This window comes from Tuber melanosporum (assembly GCF_000151645.1).
Source record: "Tuber melanosporum whole genome shotgun sequence assembly, scaffold_1, strain Mel28".
In the NCBI taxonomy this organism is placed as follows: domain Eukaryota; kingdom Fungi; phylum Ascomycota; class Pezizomycetes; order Pezizales; family Tuberaceae; genus Tuber; species Tuber melanosporum.
Window position 1 is genome coordinate 1 of NW_003298755.1, and position 19,229 is coordinate 19,229.

The 19,229-nt window shown below is 47.3% G+C and overlaps 5 protein-coding genes; 2 read left to right on the top strand and 3 right to left on the bottom strand.

Annotated features, from left to right (window-relative positions):
- Positions 1 to 4,202: 4,202 nt before the first annotated feature.
- Positions 4,203 to 7,762, bottom strand: GSTUM_00003802001 (uncharacterized protein). XM_002835015.2 has 4 exons: positions 7,168 to 7,762; positions 6,512 to 7,100; positions 6,320 to 6,418; positions 4,203 to 6,232 (listed from the first exon to the last, which is right to left on the bottom strand). Exons 1-4 carry the CDS (start codon positions 7,605 to 7,607, stop codon positions 4,862 to 4,864), a joined length of 2,499 nt encoding a protein of 832 aa, XP_002835061.1. The 5' UTR covers positions 7,608 to 7,762; the 3' UTR covers positions 4,203 to 4,861.
- Positions 7,763 to 9,129: 1,367 nt separating this feature from the next.
- On the top strand, positions 9,130 to 11,534 carry GSTUM_00003803001 (uncharacterized protein). XM_002835016.2 has 3 exons: positions 9,130 to 9,440; positions 9,508 to 10,958; positions 11,016 to 11,534. The coding sequence occupies exons 1-3, from the start codon at positions 9,344 to 9,346 to the stop codon at positions 11,379 to 11,381; spliced, it is 1,914 nt and encodes a 637-aa protein (XP_002835062.1). The 5' UTR covers positions 9,130 to 9,343; the 3' UTR covers positions 11,382 to 11,534.
- A 192-nt stretch (positions 11,535 to 11,726) lies between these two features.
- GSTUM_00003804001 (uncharacterized protein) lies at positions 11,727 to 12,915 on the top strand (the record flags this gene model as incomplete). XM_002835017.2 has 3 exons in its annotated part: positions 11,727 to 12,423; positions 12,475 to 12,643; positions 12,697 to 12,915. 3 exons carry the CDS (start codon positions 11,727 to 11,729, stop codon positions 12,803 to 12,805), a joined length of 975 nt encoding a protein of 324 aa, XP_002835063.1. The 3' UTR covers positions 12,806 to 12,915.
- Positions 12,916 to 13,136: 221 nt separating this feature from the next.
- Positions 13,137 to 13,935, bottom strand: GSTUM_00003805001 (uncharacterized protein). XM_002835018.2 has 3 exons: positions 13,531 to 13,935; positions 13,337 to 13,422; positions 13,137 to 13,255 (listed from the first exon to the last, which is right to left on the bottom strand). The coding sequence occupies exons 1-3, from the start codon at positions 13,889 to 13,891 to the stop codon at positions 13,193 to 13,195; spliced, it is 510 nt and encodes a 169-aa protein (XP_002835064.1). The 5' UTR covers positions 13,892 to 13,935; the 3' UTR covers positions 13,137 to 13,192.
- An 844-nt stretch (positions 13,936 to 14,779) lies between these two features.
- On the bottom strand, positions 14,780 to 15,910 carry GSTUM_00003806001 (uncharacterized protein; the record flags this gene model as incomplete). The annotated part of the gene is made up of 1 exon (XM_002835019.1): positions 14,780 to 15,910. The coding sequence occupies one exon, from the start codon at positions 15,908 to 15,910 to the stop codon at positions 14,780 to 14,782; it is 1,131 nt and encodes a 376-aa protein (XP_002835065.1).
- Between the last annotated feature and the right edge of the window lie 3,319 nt (positions 15,911 to 19,229).

The window sequence follows — 19,229 nt, forward strand, 5'->3', positions numbered from 1 at the left end:
TAAGGGACGCCTGTCAAGATGCGCAGCAGTGCAGTTGACCTACGACTATTCCAATCCTGGCAGCAAGTCTTATGAGCTCTGCTGCATAGGTATTTGAATATGGTGTGGAGGGTCCTGAAATTGGAGAGGGGCTCTTGAGAATGGTGGGGCAATAAAGATTTTGCCTGCTCATCCTCTGAAGGATTTTTAAAGAGCGAGAGTGAGAGAGGAAGAATGACTAAGAGTTCTGAAATAGTGATCTCTAGAGGTATTCATTAGGTCCTTTAGAGTAATCTGCTTAGGAGGTTGTGACATCTCCTGTATTCATTTACGAGCTTCTTTTTCTCATATGTAGAATAGAAAGCCCGTATTTTCGGAAGTTTCTATTTGAGTAGGATATGCAGTAGGACACTTGGTATCATAGCCATGTCGTGGGGTAGGAAAAGGTAGGTAGATAGGTAGAGAGCCTTGGTAATAAAAAGATCTAACAATATACCGTTAGGTGAAAACAACCCGATAAACTTCAGAGTTATCTAGGCCAACCATAATTCATTTCTGTAGACAGAGATTGTCTAGGAAGGATCAGGCTTTGCTCGTTTCATTTATAACTACTAAGAGTGAATTAAAAAATATATAATGTAGAACTGAATTGTATAGACTATATTATATTATTAAGGTCTCTTCTCAGTTGCTTGATGAGGTCTGAAGCTTGGAAGGCGCTTCGATATTTATATTCTGTGTCTGAGTGTTTGCAGACTACATCTATTTATTACACAACTATGTACCTCTCTGATTATAACTCGCAACATCGGGTATTCTTAAAAGGTGCGAACATCTGGAGACCCTGAAAATCACCACACCCTCTTTAGAAATTACGATATAACTAACTAGGAACCGTACTATTCCCAACAGTAGTTATTCCATCATTAGAGTCTTTAGACTTGTGGCTTAGTCCTCAAGTCAAACTGAGTTGACCCCAATTATTTCCGTCATTGATGAAATAATCAATTTTATCTGCACGTTGTATCTATAAAGGTAGTCATAATCGCAATCTTTCTAGGTCACCTGACTTCAAACGTTTATAACTTCTTACCCAACAGATAAATATCTTGTGAAGGACTTCCTACTAAGTTGCAGGAAGCTATTTCACTTGATTGACAAATATTCCCTTTTTCGGCAACTGTTGGTTGCTCTGTATAACAGGGTTTCAATCACTGTGTTAGTGTTGAGAGTTATCCCCACACCTCCAATGTTTTCCGAAACCTAGTTGTAACACTCCGTAAAGTCCATTAGCTTATATGGTAGTATCTCTCAGAGTTCTAGACTCTTCTGGTTATTGTCGAGTGGATGCGAATTTATTGATCTATCATTGAGATCCTTTATCATTCAATACCATCTCTTCATGTGAAAATGTCCTGTTACTTACAGTCCATGCCAAAGACAGTACATCTTTGAAGCCTAATAACACTCTAAGTAGTTGACAGATTCACTCCATTCTACTTCACAGAACTAGCCTAAGGTCCCCTCTCATATACCCTGTAAACAGGATCTGGTCTGACAGACAGTAGCAATATATTGGGTATTATTCTGACTCCTTCAATTCTGTGGCATTATAGTCACAGGATGCAATTGAGATTAATGTATATAATGATGTGTGAGCCTGGTAAGGGGGCCGGTGGGGGGTATTAGAAACCAGGAATTCCGATTCCGAGTGGAGTTACTCTACTTAGGGTGATTCTTGGGTATCGGATCCTGGTATTCCTAACAGTTTACATCTTTCAAGTTTTTCCAGTACACCTTTGAAGCCTTCTTTAGTTTACAGCTCTCGTCCCAACTATGGAAGAGCAGGCCACATGTCTATTATTGTACCCTACCCAGCATTGTGATTCGCACCTAGTGAACACGTTATAGGTTTAAGTAAACTGAAACAACAACTGTAAAACTTTTCAATTTACTAAGAGCCGTCTTCTCTGATCATTTCACTCCTCAACATATTTCATTAACTTATAATTCCTCCAGAAATCCTAATAGTTGATATAACATTTCTCTCCAATATCCTCTACATGGTGGAATGATAATTGTTAAAGGATCTCCTCTTGTCTCCATTTCTCCAATTGACTGTAGTCTGTCTGATCTGATATCTTTCTTCACTATCTCTTTATCCTTCTGATTAAGCCAGCCCATATGTGTATTTACCTTCATAATCAGCCATACATGATAATCCAAACACTTGACCTTTTGTTTAAATTTCTACCTCTGAGAATTTCCTTCTAGCAACATACTTTTACCTTCATATTTTATCAAAATTGTTGTTCAAACAGTTAGAGGTCAATAAAGGCTCAGAATTTGTATGGTACTGAGTGGATTTCTGATTGGAAGAATACCATAACTACTTACAGTCTCTCATACCTACTTGTGATGTATTTCTCCTGCCTTCTGCTATGCCTGCTTTACCTCATCTGTAAAATTTAGTTGTTTGAAAATAATAGTCATAGTTCCTATAAAACTTTCTTCTCTTTTAGTTTTCCTCCAATAATCATAGAAGCCCAATGGTAATTTTGCCTATGTGGTACTGCTGAATGCCTAGTAGTTGTTATGAATTCAACTTCTTCCGAATTGTTATCATCCAGTTCAATTACATCTTGTTCATGGTCTCCTATAGTAGATCATCGTTGAAACATGTTGGATGTATTTGTTGTATCCTTAATTGCTTCGGTCTTAACGGTTGTTGGTTCTCTGGTTAATGTGCCTTTACCTGATTGATGTGTACTAAGAAAATGACCACATTCTGTATCTGGACATGTTTTTCCAAACTTGGAGGAAATAAAGTTTTCGCATTCACAGTCTACAGCCACACATGGAAGTATTGCTATCAATCTCAACATTTGTTGTACTTGTTATACATGAAAAATGTTGTTACTTTCCTATATTTCTCTATTGTTCCCACTCTTCATTATAATATTTTTTTTAATTTGTAACTGCCCCTTATTTCAATCTAAAATTTCTGTCCTATCATACTTGTGCTAGCCTAAACTGTAATTACCCTTACATGAATCTTTTGTTGCCAAGCTTGTGATCATCCATGTCTCCATTTTTACCCTGATTTTTTTTTTTTTTTTCAGCGAAGTTGGTACTCATGCCTTGCCGTACTAGACCAGTGATAAGTAGCGACTATTCCATCTAAAGTCGAAACGGGGGAGCGAGCGGTAAACAAAATCCACAAGGGACTCGCTGAAAATCTCAATAGACAGTCTGATAGCATAATACCTAGTGTATTATCAAATTCCCACTTTCCATTAACTTACTGAGCCATCTTTAAGCCAGAAACATCCACTGGGAAGAATTGCCCGGGATCTCGTAGCCTGTATATACTGGAGGCTCCGCCGGTATTGAGGGAGGCAATTGCCATCTCACCAGGCTGACCATTCGTTGAATAAATTTATCAACCACGCCTTCAAACAGCCACCACACCATATTTTACGCCAGAATAATGCGAAAACCCTAGACACAGGATATATATTTTCCACTTGAGAAGCGGCGAGAGATTCTGAAGAAAATTCCATCCGATCTAAAAACAATCAAAATCTTTGACGATAAGGAGTATTCCCACGTCCCCCTGACAAATCTTGAAAACCCGCACAGGATAAGGAAAAATCGGGCTGTGACTAAATCCTGAACCTCGACAACACGGCCCATTGTATAACCTTCCCATTATACCACAACCCAATATGCACTATTACCCCCCGCACTTCCGGACACTACCCGACACAGCTAATGCTCAGGCAGAGACAAAATGTCCGTTCACCAAACACACCCCACAGTGAGCCCTACCGTAAGTACCCCCCTCTATCTCATACCACTCCGCTAAATTCTGCGTAAGCCCCGGCCGACCGGATTCACATTTTCCAAACGTTGGTGAACGTTATCGTGATGTAACGAACAGTTAGAGAAAAGCACAACACATATTTCAGATGGCTAGAGTTGAGAATACGGGAGTGAGGATATGTTGCTGATGGAGAGGTAAGTGTGGAAGAGTACGGGCTCGAGGGGTGGTGATTCCTGGGATGGAATGGGATGGAATGGGAGGACTGCTTAGACGGGTCATAAGACGCGCCGCAGCCCGCACACGAGGCGACGCCCCAGAACGCAATTGCCAGTAAGGAGGGAGCTAAAGTTTGGAGGCATCATAATAAAACGCCATTACATTTAATTTGAAGGAGAGAGCGAGGAGCACGGTGTTCTTGTTCTTTTTGGTTAATGTTTAAACTGCCGTCGCTACGATTAACACCATGAACCTCTTCCACAAATTTTCACGAGTGATACCCTGTGACTGCTCCTCCACAATTCCCCTCCTACCCACAACCAATCACAACGAACACACCCATCATACCGCAAAAAATACCATTCCATTTCAATTTCACATAAAAAGGAAAAGAGAGAAAAAAGAAAAAAAGAAAGCGCAGACAGTCAAACGCAAATGCCAATTTTGCCGGCTTTTTGTCGAGGAAAGGAAGAAACCTAACGAACACATTTCCACCCCTCCCAGCCTCCCCCCCTCCGTATCTTCCATTTCTATAATACAACGACATGAGTAGAGTTCCGTTCCGTATACTAAGCCCCGCGAAGACCTAGCGCAGACAGGGGAGAAAAAAGAGTACAATGAATGGAAAAAGGAATAACAGAAAAGAGGAGGAATGCAAAAATACATGAAAGAGAACTGGACCAAAATAATTTTTTTTCCCCACAAATACGGATAGATGAAAACCGAACAAGCGAATAGAAAGATAGTCGATCACCATTAATCATAAGATGATGAGAAACACATCCTCCGGACTCCACCCTGGTAATTCGAACACAACGGGGTTGTATCTATACTACAAGCTCAATATCGCCCTCCTCTACTGCTACGACCGCGATTCCCGCGCTCCCACATTCCGGGACCAGAATTGCGCGCGCGCTGGTACCCACCGTGACCGCGCTCGCCGCCTGAACCCCGACTGGACCTTCCGCCAAAACCGCCACGACCACGTCCCCGGCCACGGGAACCTCTGGGGGCGAAGGACCCGCGCCCGTAGCCGCCGCCACCGCCACCGCCCTCGCCATCATCATCATCGCTTCTGGAACGGTAGGGCCTGCGCTCGTAGTTACCACTACCACCTTCATCGTCGTCGTCGTTCCTAGGACGGAAGGGTTTGCGCTCATAACCGCCAGAGGAATCGTCTCTGGAGTGGAAGGGCTTGCGTTCATAATTACTCCCGTTGTTGCTGTCCCTTGGCCTAAATGGCTTGCGCTCATAGCCCCCGTCGCCCTCGCCGTCTCCATTTTCTTGCGGCCGGAAAGGCTTACGTTCATAGCCACTCCCATTGTTATCGTCCCTCGGTCTGAATGGCTTGCGCTCATAGCCGCCGTCGCCTTCGCCGTCTCCATTTTCTTGCGGCCGGAAAGGCTTACGTTCATAGCCACTCCCATTGTTATCGTCCCTCGGTCTGAATGGCTTGCGCTCATAGCCACCCCCTTCTTCACCACCGCTGGAGCGGTAAGACGGGCGATCACTGAACCCACCCCGACCCCCCCTTCCACTAAAACCGCCTCTTCCACCTCTTCCGCCCCCTCCACCACGACTAGGTCGGTCAGACTCCTCGCTATCAGCCTCGCCGCGAGTTGAGGTTGAGACATGGAACCCGTGATGGGAACCTATGCCCAGCTTCGACGCAAGTACCCGAGAAACTTCCGGAGGTGACGGCAGCCCCCATCCAAGGGTGGCGAGGCGATTCAGAGATTCGGCCAAAACAGGTTTTTTGATACCGCCATAGCAGCCGATAAGTGACATGTAAGTATCCTTCATCGTGTACGGGTCAATTTTTTTGTTGGCTTCCGTAACAGACATCAATATCTCAGCTGCGTGTTTTGGGAGTTCTTGCTCTACTCCCAAGTCGATCCCAGCGGTGACAAGTGAATTGTTGAGTTTCAATGGAAGCTTTCGAAGTTCACTCATAGCATCTGGATATTCCATCCCCGAGAGGAAGAGATAACCTACGCCAGATCTATCCCCTCGAGCAGTACGGCCAATTCTATGAATGTAGGTTTCCTCATTTTTGGGGGCGCCCATCTGGATGACGTGTGTTACACCAGGGAAATCCATCCCGCGCGCCGTAATGTCAGATGAAAGAAGGATTCCGGACCTAGCCCTGCGGAAACTTTCGGCGGTTCTTGTTCGCTGGTATTGAGAGAGACGGGAGTGCATCTCAAATGTCTTAGCCGGATAGAATGGGTTTATGGATCGTCCCTCCTCCTTATCCCCTAGATTGAGGTTTCGGAGGGCTTTAGAGAAGAGCATCACTGGGCGAACAGCCGTAAAGAAGATGATAGCTTTGAATGGCTGAAGGGGTTTTTCGGTTCCTACAGAGTTGTCGACAATCTCGATTTCGCGTTTTAGGAGCTCGACAAGCGCCGGCAGCTGGTTTTCAAGTCCCTTACATCTAACAATGTGTTGTGGGACTTTCTCGTGTGTCGCTGCCTCGCCTTTCTCGACCATCTGTAAGAATTTGTGCCCGTGGCGCATGGTTTTCCTCGCCATCTTCTGGACCTTGTCTGGGATCGTAGCAGAAAACAAGAGTGTTTGCCTAAATTTCCCGGTATTTCCAACGGGCGCGTCTCTATTAGGTAGGAGTTTGATAATATCATCAATTGCTTCGGCGAACCCCTGGTCAAGTAAGTGGTCCGCCTCGTCCAGCACTAGTATCTCGAGATTTTTTGTGCTAATCCCGGCTAGCGGGTCGGACAGAAGGTCATGCAATCTACCGGGAGTAGCAACCAAAATATGGCACCCCACGCTTCTAATATTTGCGAGACTCTCCCTCTTCCCAGAACCACCAACGGCAAGTTGGGTAACGATTTCAGTATTCTGAGTAAGGAACTGGGCATCGACCTTAATTTGCTGCGCCAACTCACGTGTAGGAGATATAATTATCGCACGAACATCCGCATTCGTCTCTCCGTTCCTAGTCCTAAAGTCGATCCTCATGCGAGGCTTAAGAGGGATAGTGGTGGATATTATGCGTTGTATAACCGGTAAAAGGAAGGCAAAAGTCTTTCCTGTACCAGTCTTGGCTTGACCGAACCTGTTGTCCGACAAGTTAACTTGTTAGCAAACAAACCTGGACACAAAATATTGAGAGCAAGACATACACATCATCTCCTCCCAAAGTCTCCAGAATAGTCTTCCTCTGAACTTTTGTCATTTCCTCATATCCCTTTCCTTTTACTATCTTGTCGATAATGACTGGGTCAACCAAACCTCTATCAGCCAGCTGTTGAAAACGAGTGATTGGCTCATCTTTTCTGTAATGATGGGTTACTCCAGGATCGCCTGTGTGATGGATATATTCCCCTGCAGGGGGATCAGGATCTGCTGCCGATTCCTCAACGAATTCCTGCTCCGCCTCGGTATCGTTTTTCAAAAAGGGCGAGACCGAGAAAAATCTATGTTGCGAAGAGGCGGCGGGAGGATTTTTTAGAGAATTGCGTACAATCGTGCGTGTAGGAGTATATGAAGTAAGAGAGCGAATGGAGATGAAAGAAATGCGTGCAATTGAGGAAGAATGATGGCGGAGGGTGGAAGAAAACATAATTGGATCGAGGGGAAAGGATATTTTGCCTTTCTATAAGAAAGGGAACGAAGAGGAGGGAGAGGAATAGCAATTGATTCCTTGTTTGAAGGGGAGTGGGGAGGGATAAAGTGGGAGGGGAGGAAATCTTCCTCCAGTGTTGGATGAGGTTGACGGCAAACAGATGGAGGAGCAGAGATTTCTTTCTTTCGCTATTCTTTTTTTCTTCCCCGGACCCTTGTGGTGGGTTATTATGCTTGGCATCCCACCGGATAATTGTTTCTCCGGATAAGAGATTGTTTCTCAGCAACGATATGATAAAATTAATCATATCATATCCATAATACAGAAGGTGCAAGGAGACATTACCGATTCCCATGGCACCGTGGAAACCCTCGAGTATGATATGATATGTAGCGACACAATAACAATTACGACCCTTTATCTCACAAAACCGGCAGCAGTCTACTCCAGTACTGGTACGGTGTTCGGGCTAGTATCATTACCGTACCTTGTATAGGCAGTCTCCCTTAAAGGATTCAGAAAGAGAATCCTTTCATTTGTCTGTATTTCCTCCAACCTAGGAAACCTGGGTTGGTATTTCCTCCCAGACGCCAGCAGCCACTCTAGGAGTCCAAGCCCTGAGAAGAGTCCCACCGCACAGTACTCGTAGTCGAGAAGGGAACCGCCTAGCCCCTAAGGCGATTTCTAGATTTTTCCAGCCCCCGGACAGGTCCAGTACTGGTTACTTCGGTAGGATTGATCATGATCTCCAGTTAGATCTCAGGATTCCGGTGAATGCACAGCTACCAGAAGTAGTAGGAATGACGGGCCTCTTTGATTCGGGGTCCAGCCATGGACCCATGTATATAAGAGCGGACCTCTTGACTAGCAGGAATGTCAGACTTCAGACAGACGCACAGAGGAAAATATACTGGGTTTAATGGCGACCCTACTGTTTCCCCTTCGCTCTTGGCTATTCCTCTTGACCCTGGCTTCCCAAGACTTGCTGTCTTCGCCCCTCCTTGAGTCTCCCTTTGACTACCGTACAATTCCAGCAGGCCCGCCTCTTCACTATTAAACTACAGCTCATACAAGCTACTGCGACAACCCAACGATAACAGTCTTACGGTAAACTGAACCTATCCATACCATAATGCAAAACAGGAGTTTCTTGGCTGCGCCATACCAGTTGAGTGTCAAGACTCAAGGCTCCCCTCATGGGTCGAAGTTGAACACCAAAGGCGGCAATACAGAATGTCCGGCTTCTGCTCAGCCGCACGAGTACCATAGGATATTGGGGCCATACAGGTATGGCGATTAAAGCTAGGAGGGCTCAGAATTGGTTTTGTCAAATCGCATATGCCATTCTTCCATCTATTTCCGGAAAGGCGCACCATAGTCCCAACACGGCATGCTATTGTAGCAGGGACTTGCGAAACGCCCATATGAAGTATACCTCAGACCAGACCAGTTTTGGTTGTTGAGCCAACGTTGATTCGGCCAGAGCCTCAACCACGGAGCTTTACATTTCGCGTTTCTCCGATAACGAATCTCTTACCCAACCCGCCAGACCTTCACCCTATCACCTTATTCGAATAGCACCAATTTCCTCGAAAACCCAACCGTACTACATCTCATAAAATATGGTTTTGACTATGCCACCAGCATCCTCGAATCTCGAGGTTCCTTCATTAGACAACACACTCGTTCGCAAACGTGGAATCTCTTCCGGAAGAACCCCTACGAATCCAAAGATGGAGGAATTTCTCAAGAGTTGGCGACAAGACGCTTTGAATAAACACCAGTACGATGCCGCTATATACATCGGAGACAAACTGTTAGCTTTGACCGGTATTCACGCCGCTCGCACGCCCCACTACTCTTTTGAAGATATTGCTAATACTGCCCTTGAGTTAAGGGGACCCCAAGGATGCTTTTTGGCTCGCTCAAGTTCACTTCAGCACCGGGCACTATAGTAGGGCTCAGACATTTCTTACTCGTAACGACTTAATCTCTCGATCCACTTCCTGTCGCTACCTCGCTGCCCTGTGTCTAATCAAACAATCCAAATACGACGAAGCTCTCAACATCCTAGGCGACAAGGACCCAACACATCTCTTTTCCGGTTCAACTTCTACTACCAATGGACGACGGCGAGCTGCTGCTGGCGGGCGGAGTAGTAAAGATCGAGAAGAACATGTTGGGAACGTAAAGTTTGAGGCGGCAATGTGCTATTTGAGGGGCTTGGTATATGCTAAGCAGAACTCCTTTGATAAAGCGAAGGAATGCTACAAGCATGCTGTCCTCATTGATGTCAAATGTTTCGAAGCGTTCGATCAGTTGATGAGAAACGCTCTCATGTCACCGGACGAAGAGTGGGCATTCCTGGAATCGCTAGACTTCGAGAGTTTAGGTGCCGATGGGGAAGAACCAGGTGAACAAGCAGAGTTCGTCAAAATGCTCTACACCACCCGGCTGAGCAAGTACAAGAACCCAGCGTACTTCAACAAAGCTACCGAGATACTCTCAGAAACTTATAACCTGGCACAAAACGCCGACATGATACTCTCCCAAGCAGAATTATTGTTCACGCAGTGCAAGTTCAAAGAGTGCTTAGCACTTTGCAAGAAAGTTATCGACGACGACAATTACAATTTTTCGATTTATCCTTTGTATCTGGCATGCCTACACGAGCTAGACGAAAAAAACACCCTTTTCTTAATATCCCACGACATGGCAGACAACTACCCGGAAGAACCAGTAACATGGCTTTCAGTTGGTGTCTATTATCTTACTATTGGTAAAATTGCTGAGTCTAGGCGCTTCTTCTCGAAAGCCTCAATGATGGATCCACACTTTGGACCGGCCTGGATCGGATTCGCGCACACTTTTGCAGCAGAGGGCGAACATGACCAAGCGATATCTGCCTACTCTACTGCCGCTCGACTGTTTCAAGGGACCCACCTGCCCCAGCTTTTCCTCGGTATGCAACACCTCCAACTTAATAACATCACCTTGGCAGACGAGTATCTCAACAACGCGTTTACCCTCTGCAAGTCGGATCCATTACTCCTGAATGAGTTGGGCGTTGTGTTCTACCACAAGGATCACCTCAAAGAATCCGTTCAGCTCTTCACCAAAGCTCTTGACATTGCAGAAGAGATCGAAAGTGATCCCAAAGCATGGATAGCAACAAGAGCAAACCTAGCACATGCTTACAGAAGACTAGAGTTCTTTGATAAAGCATTGGAACAATTCCTTATCGTGAAACGCACCGGAGAGGGCAAAGATTCAAACGTATACAGCGCTATAGGACTGTGTCAAATGCAATTGAGAAGGCCCTGGGAGGCTGTCGTTAGCCTGCACGAGGTATCCCTTCACCTCCCGCGCCCACCCTTTGTATCAACACTAACATGGAAACGTTAGGCGCTGGCTGTGTCACCTCAAGATCCTATAGCAACAGAACTTCTCGAGAAGGCCCTCCAAGAGAACTCATCCTCAAACCTCCTTTTCCAATCATCGGTAATGAGCGCCGACGGCGAAATCATCATCCAAGACGACGAAGAAGTCGAAGCCATCATCAATCAACGACTAAAAGGAAAGTCGAAATCACGTCAACGATACGGAAACGACGGTGAAAGCAGTAGTAGGGCTTTAAGAACAACAAGTAGATCTGTAGGCAGATCCGTGGCGACAGCCGGTGACGCTGGAGGGGGAGGAGGGAGAAAGCGACTCGGTGATGTTACAAGTAATTATCAGGAAGGCATGGAAATCAGTGATGATGACCTGTAATAATTCTTTTATGATTGGTTAGGCGCATTGTTTTTTTCTTCTCTTTTCTTTTCTTTACTCGTATTGGAAGGTTCTGGATTGGTACGTCTGTAGATAATAATTACGGTATTCCAGTATGCTCCAGGGCGAATGGAGCTATGAGGGCAAAATTTTTGTTTATCGAGGGGTTTCTTTTCTTTCCTCTCTTGCCCAAGCCTAATATTATGAGGACCGTGATACAATCCCAAGCAAATGACATTGTGATGAAATTCACTCGATGGGGTTTCCGCCGTCTACCAACTACTCGAGTACGGTAATTCGATCGCCAAGGTTTGGCATTTCGGGTAGACACTTCAGAACCTTGAAATGACAACACGGGCGCCAACCTTAAATCTGACGGTATCACAACTAATCCATCCCCGCCACCGTCACTACCACCCCCACTACGATACCACCACGACTTCCGACATCACATCTGAAAACCAATCCCTTCTCCAAACACCACTGCCACCAAACGCCATGTCAAACGAAGACCTAACAGACGAAATCTCCGCCTTGAACTCAATCTACACACCAGAGACCATCATCCCGTGCTCAACAGCCACGGCCCTCAAAACCTACACCCTAACCCTCCCCACCCAAATCCCACGAAAACTAACCCTCTCCTTCCCGAACACGTACCCGAGCGGCCCGCCGACAATTCACGGGACCAGTAACATCGTTGGCGCCGCTGACTTCGCGCGAGACGTGCTCGGGCGGGTATTCCGTCCGGGTGAGGTGTGTTTGTACGATTTTGTAGAGGGGTTGGTGGAGGCGCTGCAAGCGCAGGGGGGCGTAGCAGCAGCGCCGGTTGAAGAAGAGGTGGCGGTGGCGGTGGAGGGGGGAGAGGGAAGGGGAGAGCAGGAGGAGAAAGGCTCATGGACAATCGCGCCTCCATTGACAGAGAAAAAATCCGTCTTCATCGCAAGAGCCATACACGTTTCCTCCCCTGATCAGGCGAAGACGTACCTTCGCCGTTTGCTGACTGATAAGAAAATTGTGAAGGCTACGCATAACATTTCTGGTTCTCCTCCTCCTTCCCCCGGGACTCGCGCGATCGTACTGACGAGCGCAGCGTACCGTGTTAAGGATCCCCGCAGGAATGTAGCCTACCAGGATAACGACGACGACGGGGAGGCGGCGGCGGGGGGGAGGTTGGCGCACTTATTGCAGGTGATGGATGTTTGGGATGTACTGGTTGTTGTGTCGAGGTGGTATGGTGGGATTAAGCTTGGGCCTGATCGGTTTGCTCCCTTCTCGGGATTAGTGCGTGGAGATGGGGGTGCTAATGTCGTAGGTTTCGGTGTATTAATGCGGTGGCTAGAGAGGCTCTGGTGCTCGGGGGGTGGGTGAAGGAGGAGGGAAAGAAGGTGGGGAAGGGTGGGAAGGGGAAGGGGAAGAGTTAGGACCTGTGGGGTGGTGGTGGCGGTGGTGTGTATGCGGTTTAGAATAATTTAGAGTTACCAGAGCCCCCGTGAGAGTATGTGAAAGCAGAGGTGTATTTGTTAATATGGGGCTCGACTGATAATAAGTGATTGCTTCTATGATAATATGATACTAGCGTTATTGGCCAAATTTCTTATCATAGGCTCACTGGTCCGAAAAGACCCTTTTCACATCACATCCATTCCAACCAAGCTATCACAAACTCCTGTCCTAAGCCCTCCTACACTAGGCATGTGGGTTATTCACAGCTATATCACCCACTACTGTATTTCACAGAAAGAAAAGGAAAAATAGCCAATCAACCTTAATTGATCTCAAAACAACCTCTATCCCAAAGAATCTACAACTTATGAAAGTGGATAATCCGTAGTCTCCCGAACTTCCAGTGTCTCCCTATGATGAACATGCGCCTATATCATTCATAGATTAGCTCCCGAACCCCAACCCCACCCCGTGCGCGCACAAAAAAAAAAGCAGGAGAGGATACCTACAAACGGCAATCCACAATATCCACACGGTACGATCTCTGGCTTATCCACGTTTATAAAAATCCTCGGATGACCCATAGGCCCACCCCCTACCCCTCCCATCAGTCAGTCAGTCAGTCAGTCAGTCAGTCAGTCCCACACAACCAACAGTCAAAAGCGAAAGAAAAAGTAAAAGTAAAAAGCAAGTGAGCGCAAACCACCATCACAAACAACAACTCTCTTCTCCGAAAACCTCACGGGCTGCCGATGGATCAACTCGATAGCAGCGTAAGGCGCCGGCTGCAATTCCATATCAGTGTTCTCGAACAGGGGTCCCACCATGCCCAGCTCCCTTGGTTGCTGTGATCGAGACCACGTGGTCGCGCGGTTCGGGGCCTGCATGCGACGCTCGGCCTCCCCTGCCTCGGCGACCGATTCCTGCGGCGCATCCCGGTCCGCTGTAGTCATGCTGGTGATGTTTGGTGGCCTTGCGATTGTTTGGTGTTGGGTTTGGATCGTGCGGGATTGGAGGTAGAAGAGGGGCCTCGGGAGGTGGGAGAGGCGGAAGCGCGGGAGCATAGTTGGGTTTTCGGGTTGGGGGAGGGGGAGTGGGGAGTGGTGATGGGTTGGGATGGGGGGGGGAGTTTGAGGTTTGGATCTTTGGAGTTTGGTTGCTCGGTTGCCGGATAATTGTTTGGCTGGGCGCTGTTACGTAAGTCGTGTTGCGGGCTCATGGAGTGTCACTCGTGAGATATGCTTCCACTCGAGAGATGGTGAGTTTTGGTGGTGGCGCCTTGAGCAAGGGGTTTTTCACTCCTCCTTCTCTCTTTTTTTTTTACCGCTCACATGAAACAAACGTAAGTAAGCGGCGGTGACTGTTAGTGCAACTAGAGTACCGGTACTTGTACGAGTACAAGTACCTCATGTTGCCGAGTGCTAAGTAAATCACATGATCTAATATTATTCAAATCACCGAAGGATGCTTGACGGAAAGTGAGCTGAATATTCGAAGAATAGACTTGACCCTCCTCCCACCTTGGCACCTCCCGATTCAGCCAAAGTAAAAAAAAAAAAAAAAAAAGAGAGAGGGACAGTACGAGTAGATTACCTACCAAAGTTGTTGGAACAGAATATTACGTGATTTACTTAGCACTCGGCCACATGAGGTACTCGAGTAGAGTGTGGCCTATTTTAGTTACACTTAAGCCTATCCGAAAATACGACTATCGCAGGGCGACCACTCAACCACCACGGGTGATAAATCTCGCATCAGATCCCTCAAAAGTGATACACGATCCCACACCGGACAGCGTAAAAGAATCCCAGAAGCAATTACACCAACAAAAAAAACAAAAAACTAGCACCGTACCGTGCATATCGTCACCTGCTCACCCATTTGCCACCTTCACCTCCACTGTTTGTGCTCACCCACGCTTTCCCAATTTTGGCCCAGGTCCGAAAGGGAACCTACTTCTCCTGATCTTCCAACCCCTCCTTAGCTATCAAGGCTAGCTCTTTCCTTTCCGGGAAGTCCTGAACCTTCTTCTTGAAGAACGAAACTCTGGCCTCCTGTGTCAAATCGATAGCGCCACGAAGCTCCTCTTTTGGCACCAACCAGAGGTCCACCTCTAATCCGTCTTCTATTCCCCTCAAAATAGCTTGGTCAAGAGTCTCCCACCCATGCTTATTGTCCTCCACTTCTGGAAAGAATAGCAAGTCGAGTCCCCACCAGTTCACCCTGCGCCAATGGTTGAGAAATTCGGTGATGCCGCGGACGACCCTCTCGCTGGAGGTCATAACAACGATCTTTGTGATAGCCTTGTTGTCCTTAGACAGGCTGATAGCAAGATCCCGAGCCACCCTTATCGTGTGCTTGACAACATCGAGTTCCGGCCCTAGAAGATGGTCGTCCTTGGGTGGGTCTGGGTCTCTATAAGTTCTGTTGTATCGGGAATTCGGACCGAAGTAGATGGCGCCTATGGGCAAAGCCACAGCGCACTGGACAATGAGGGTATTCCTCCCCTGATGGATTTGCTGATTGGGCGGCGAACTGTGGACGTTACCATAGTCGGGCCGGCCACCTTTGGGATAACGGATGGGGGTGCGAAAGAGCGCCGTTGTAACCTGCGTGCCAGCGTTGTACCGAGTGCAGTCTTGTGAGGAGGCCTTCTCTCGCCTTTCCAGACCGCAAATATCACTCTGGTACAGCCTCCCGGGAAACTGCAATTGTGTGCTGCCATCTGCAAATTTAACGCGGACCCCGTTTGGCGTGGTCCGGTATATGTTCTGGGAAACTTCCAACCTTCTTATATACCCTTCGGGGTTAGGTATCGAGCGGAGACCACTGGCAGGCGGGAGGGTGGCATAGATGTTTGTCGTTATCTTGTCCTCCTCAGGGTAGTTGTGGAATGTGCCCTTTCTAAAACCGCTGGGGGTGGTAGAGCTAGTGGCTTTGGCTTTGGAATTGCCGTGGACTTGACCGCTCTTACCAGAGGCAGTGGTAGAGAATTTTCGTTTGGGTTCCGGGACAGTTTCCTGCTTATCCGAAACGATTAAGGAAGGGCGTCTACCGGCATGACTAGCAGATCTCTGATCCATGTTTGAGTTTAAGGTTTTCGAAAACCAACTCTGTATGTTGTGAAAACAGGAGGGCGCGGGGGAAGGAGAATAAGTGGGGGGCAGAAGAAAAAGAAGGGGTATGATGCGATACGATACGATACGATACGATACGATACGATATCGCTAGCGCTGGCCAGTGTAATGCCCTGAGAACGGATAGGGGGTTCGGAGCCTGCGGCCAGAGTCACAAAGGAAACTATTATCATATCCAGTCTCAACTATGATACTGCTGATTTGCCCTTGAGCCCAGAGGTCTTCAGTGGGGGTAATCCCCATTCTTGAACCTGTTCATGATGGGTGAACGAGAATGTTCTATTATAGGAAAGTGTTGGAATCAACCGGTCAAAATTTCCACGCCTTTGCAAACCACCTGCTCGCCCACCGGCGCCCAAACTCTCCAATCGCTTCCCCTTTCCTCCCCTGCTGCTTTCCTGCCTCAGCGCCTCACATGAGGTTGCAGCGGAACCATCTCAGGCAGAATGATTCTTATAAGCACTCAGCACAGTATCCCTAGCGTAACTCCCACGCGGGATACAAGTGACTGCGCCTGCCACAACCCTCCTCCCTGCAGTAACTCGTAAAGCGCACTAGTATCTTCAGGATAACCCAATATCATCGCCACCCCGACCGTCAATAAATCTCTCACCCGATGGGGACTCCTGCTCCCCTAACATCTACTGGATGAGTAGATGCAGCCTTACGAATCCCACCTACACTTTCCAGGAATGGCGGTGGCAGCGGTCTTGCTCCATTATGGTTGGCAGATATCGCTCGATTTCGCGGGGCATTCTACAAGGTTGACTATGATATCATGGAAATTTTTAAGTGCGCTTTTTTGTATGATATATAAAAGATGGATAAGAGTGGGAGGGGAGCTTAAGTCAGGTGAATTGATTGGAACCCTATTCCCTCCCTTCTCATTTGCTCCTTGTGAGCAGGAAAAAATGTTTACTTGCCGGATTTTTGTGGCCGAAGCGAACGCTAGGAGGGTTGAGTCAAGGTGAATTGAGGTGAACTTTGTTGTGTTTGTTGTTCTGATGGGTTCGATTGAGTTCGTTCAGTTTTGGTCAGAGAAGGCAGACTACTGACTGGTACGATTTACCGTCGTTGCTCAGTTATGCCTTTCCGTCGGTCAGTCGGTCAGTGGGTTGCCTATAGCACTGCGGTTGCAACGACCACCCTATCAAACCTTGATATTTGCCCTACGGCACCATCACGATTGATCACTCGCCTGGGGCGCATGGGGGTTTTGGTTCGTCGCCTTACCTTTCAAACCTCACCGAAAAATATAATAACAGGGAACGGGGCCTTTGTACCGGCAAACTGTTGAAATGTTGAACCTGTTTAAATCAACAAAGCGCCCACTTCACAAGGGACCACCTCTCTCGTCCCCAAAGATGCAGTTCCCTTCTCCTATTTCTTTGTCACCGTCCTAGCCCCCCCCCTCTTACATACTGCATAGTTACTTTTGCTTGCTACAAAACAGTTTCTTGACACCCCTTCCGAACCTTTCTTCCCGCCTTTCATCTAAACACACGAAATAAAAATAAAAAAGAGAATTTGGTCATCAAGCACGCCCTTCCCGCGCACTTGTTTGGTTGCGTTCCTATCCTCATGGAACCTTATTCACGAATCTTCCGCCCGGAGCTCCTGGGCTTTAAAAACCACACGACCGGCTTGAAACCTGGGGATGTCACTTCTTACTGCCCCTCCATGGGGCTATCCTTCACGACATGGCGAGATACTTACGGTAACAGTTTTGTCGACCCAACGTGTATCATCGTAAAAATCCACGGGGCCTTTTCTCTCTCCCAACCCTCCTCTTCTACACCGTCCTCCTCTTCGGTCTCCGCCTCCGCGACTGCGTCTGCTTGTGCTTCCACTCCCTTCACGTCCTGGTCGGCTGCGGACTGGTCACAGAACACGTTGATACCTTCGCGGACAGACACCCAATCGGCATATCCAGCCACCCTCGGTCCCGGGGATGCAAGCACGGCCTTTGGGTTATTCTACGGCCCGGGCTCGCCAAGGAACTCGGCCGGAACTGTTCCTGAAGTTTTCTATGAGCAGTCCAAACCTCATGTTGACCTTTTCGCAGCTGGAATGGTCTTGATGCACCTTCTGCAAACCGTCGTCAATTTCCCCAATCCCTTGAATGGTGGCATCAAAAATGTGGTCTTGGTGACGGACTCGAATTACCTCTTTTCTTGTCTGACGGAGCATGTATATGGTTGGCAGAAGAAGGGGTATCGGAACGCAAAGGGGAAAGAGGTCTCCAATGCTAATGCTGTGAAATGGGTCGAAAGCCTTGTTGAAAATTTCGAAGGGCAGGGCGTTGGCGTGAGGTTTTGGAAGGTTGACAAGAAGGATAACTGGGAAGCTGTTGATCCGGCAAGGCGGGTTTTGGATTTACAGGAAGAATTCAGGAGGAGGTACGGCATGAGAGCCTTATTGAATATTGGGGCTATCTGATTGGGGGTCGTATGATAAGCTCAAAAATAACATAATTTGATGTTGGTGAGTACTTTCCCTCACCTCATTTTTATCTCGGATATTCCCCACTTTCCCACCGCAAAACTCTTAAAGTTCCAATCTCTGCCCACTGACACCATGGGCACTATCGTAGGTTAAAATAATTGTCCCTCTCGTATAGCAATGCTACTTTCTTGCAGTCGCTGGGGATGCCTGTTTTTCTGCCCCTTTTTCTGTCCCTTTTTCTTTCCACCAAAATTTAAGGCACGACATCACTAACACATACGAAATCCAAGATATAAATAGGAAGGAAAGAAATACCCTGACTTCATTCCATTCCCACCTCCCTTCCTCATCCTTGTATATACGGGCACCAATATATTACCCAGTCACGTCATTTGTAGCGAGAAAGGTTGTGGATATCGGCAAAGAGTGTGTACTCATTTCTTATCCAATGAAAATCGCCCTCCATGAGATATTGGGCCCCTCAGAAGGTCTCAAAGTTGCTTTTGTTTCTGTTGGTCCAAATCACAGTACCATAAACCGAGACGGCAATCATGGTACGAAACTGCTGTGTAAGAAAGTCTTCGTCGTTGGTGTGATTCCATTAGGGAAGCCACAATCCGGTATCATACCCGTAGGTTTTATAAAGGCTTCCCAGGTTCTCAGTCTACAACCGTCTTTCGGGCAAGACTTCTCATAGATGAGTAAGTTTCGCAGGTTCCGAGGTTTCCGGAACATAGGCGTCATCAAAGATGACCCCGCGTTTCCGGCACTTGTATTTATGGTGTTGGCCAATCATGTCCTGATGCTCTCAGTAGCATAT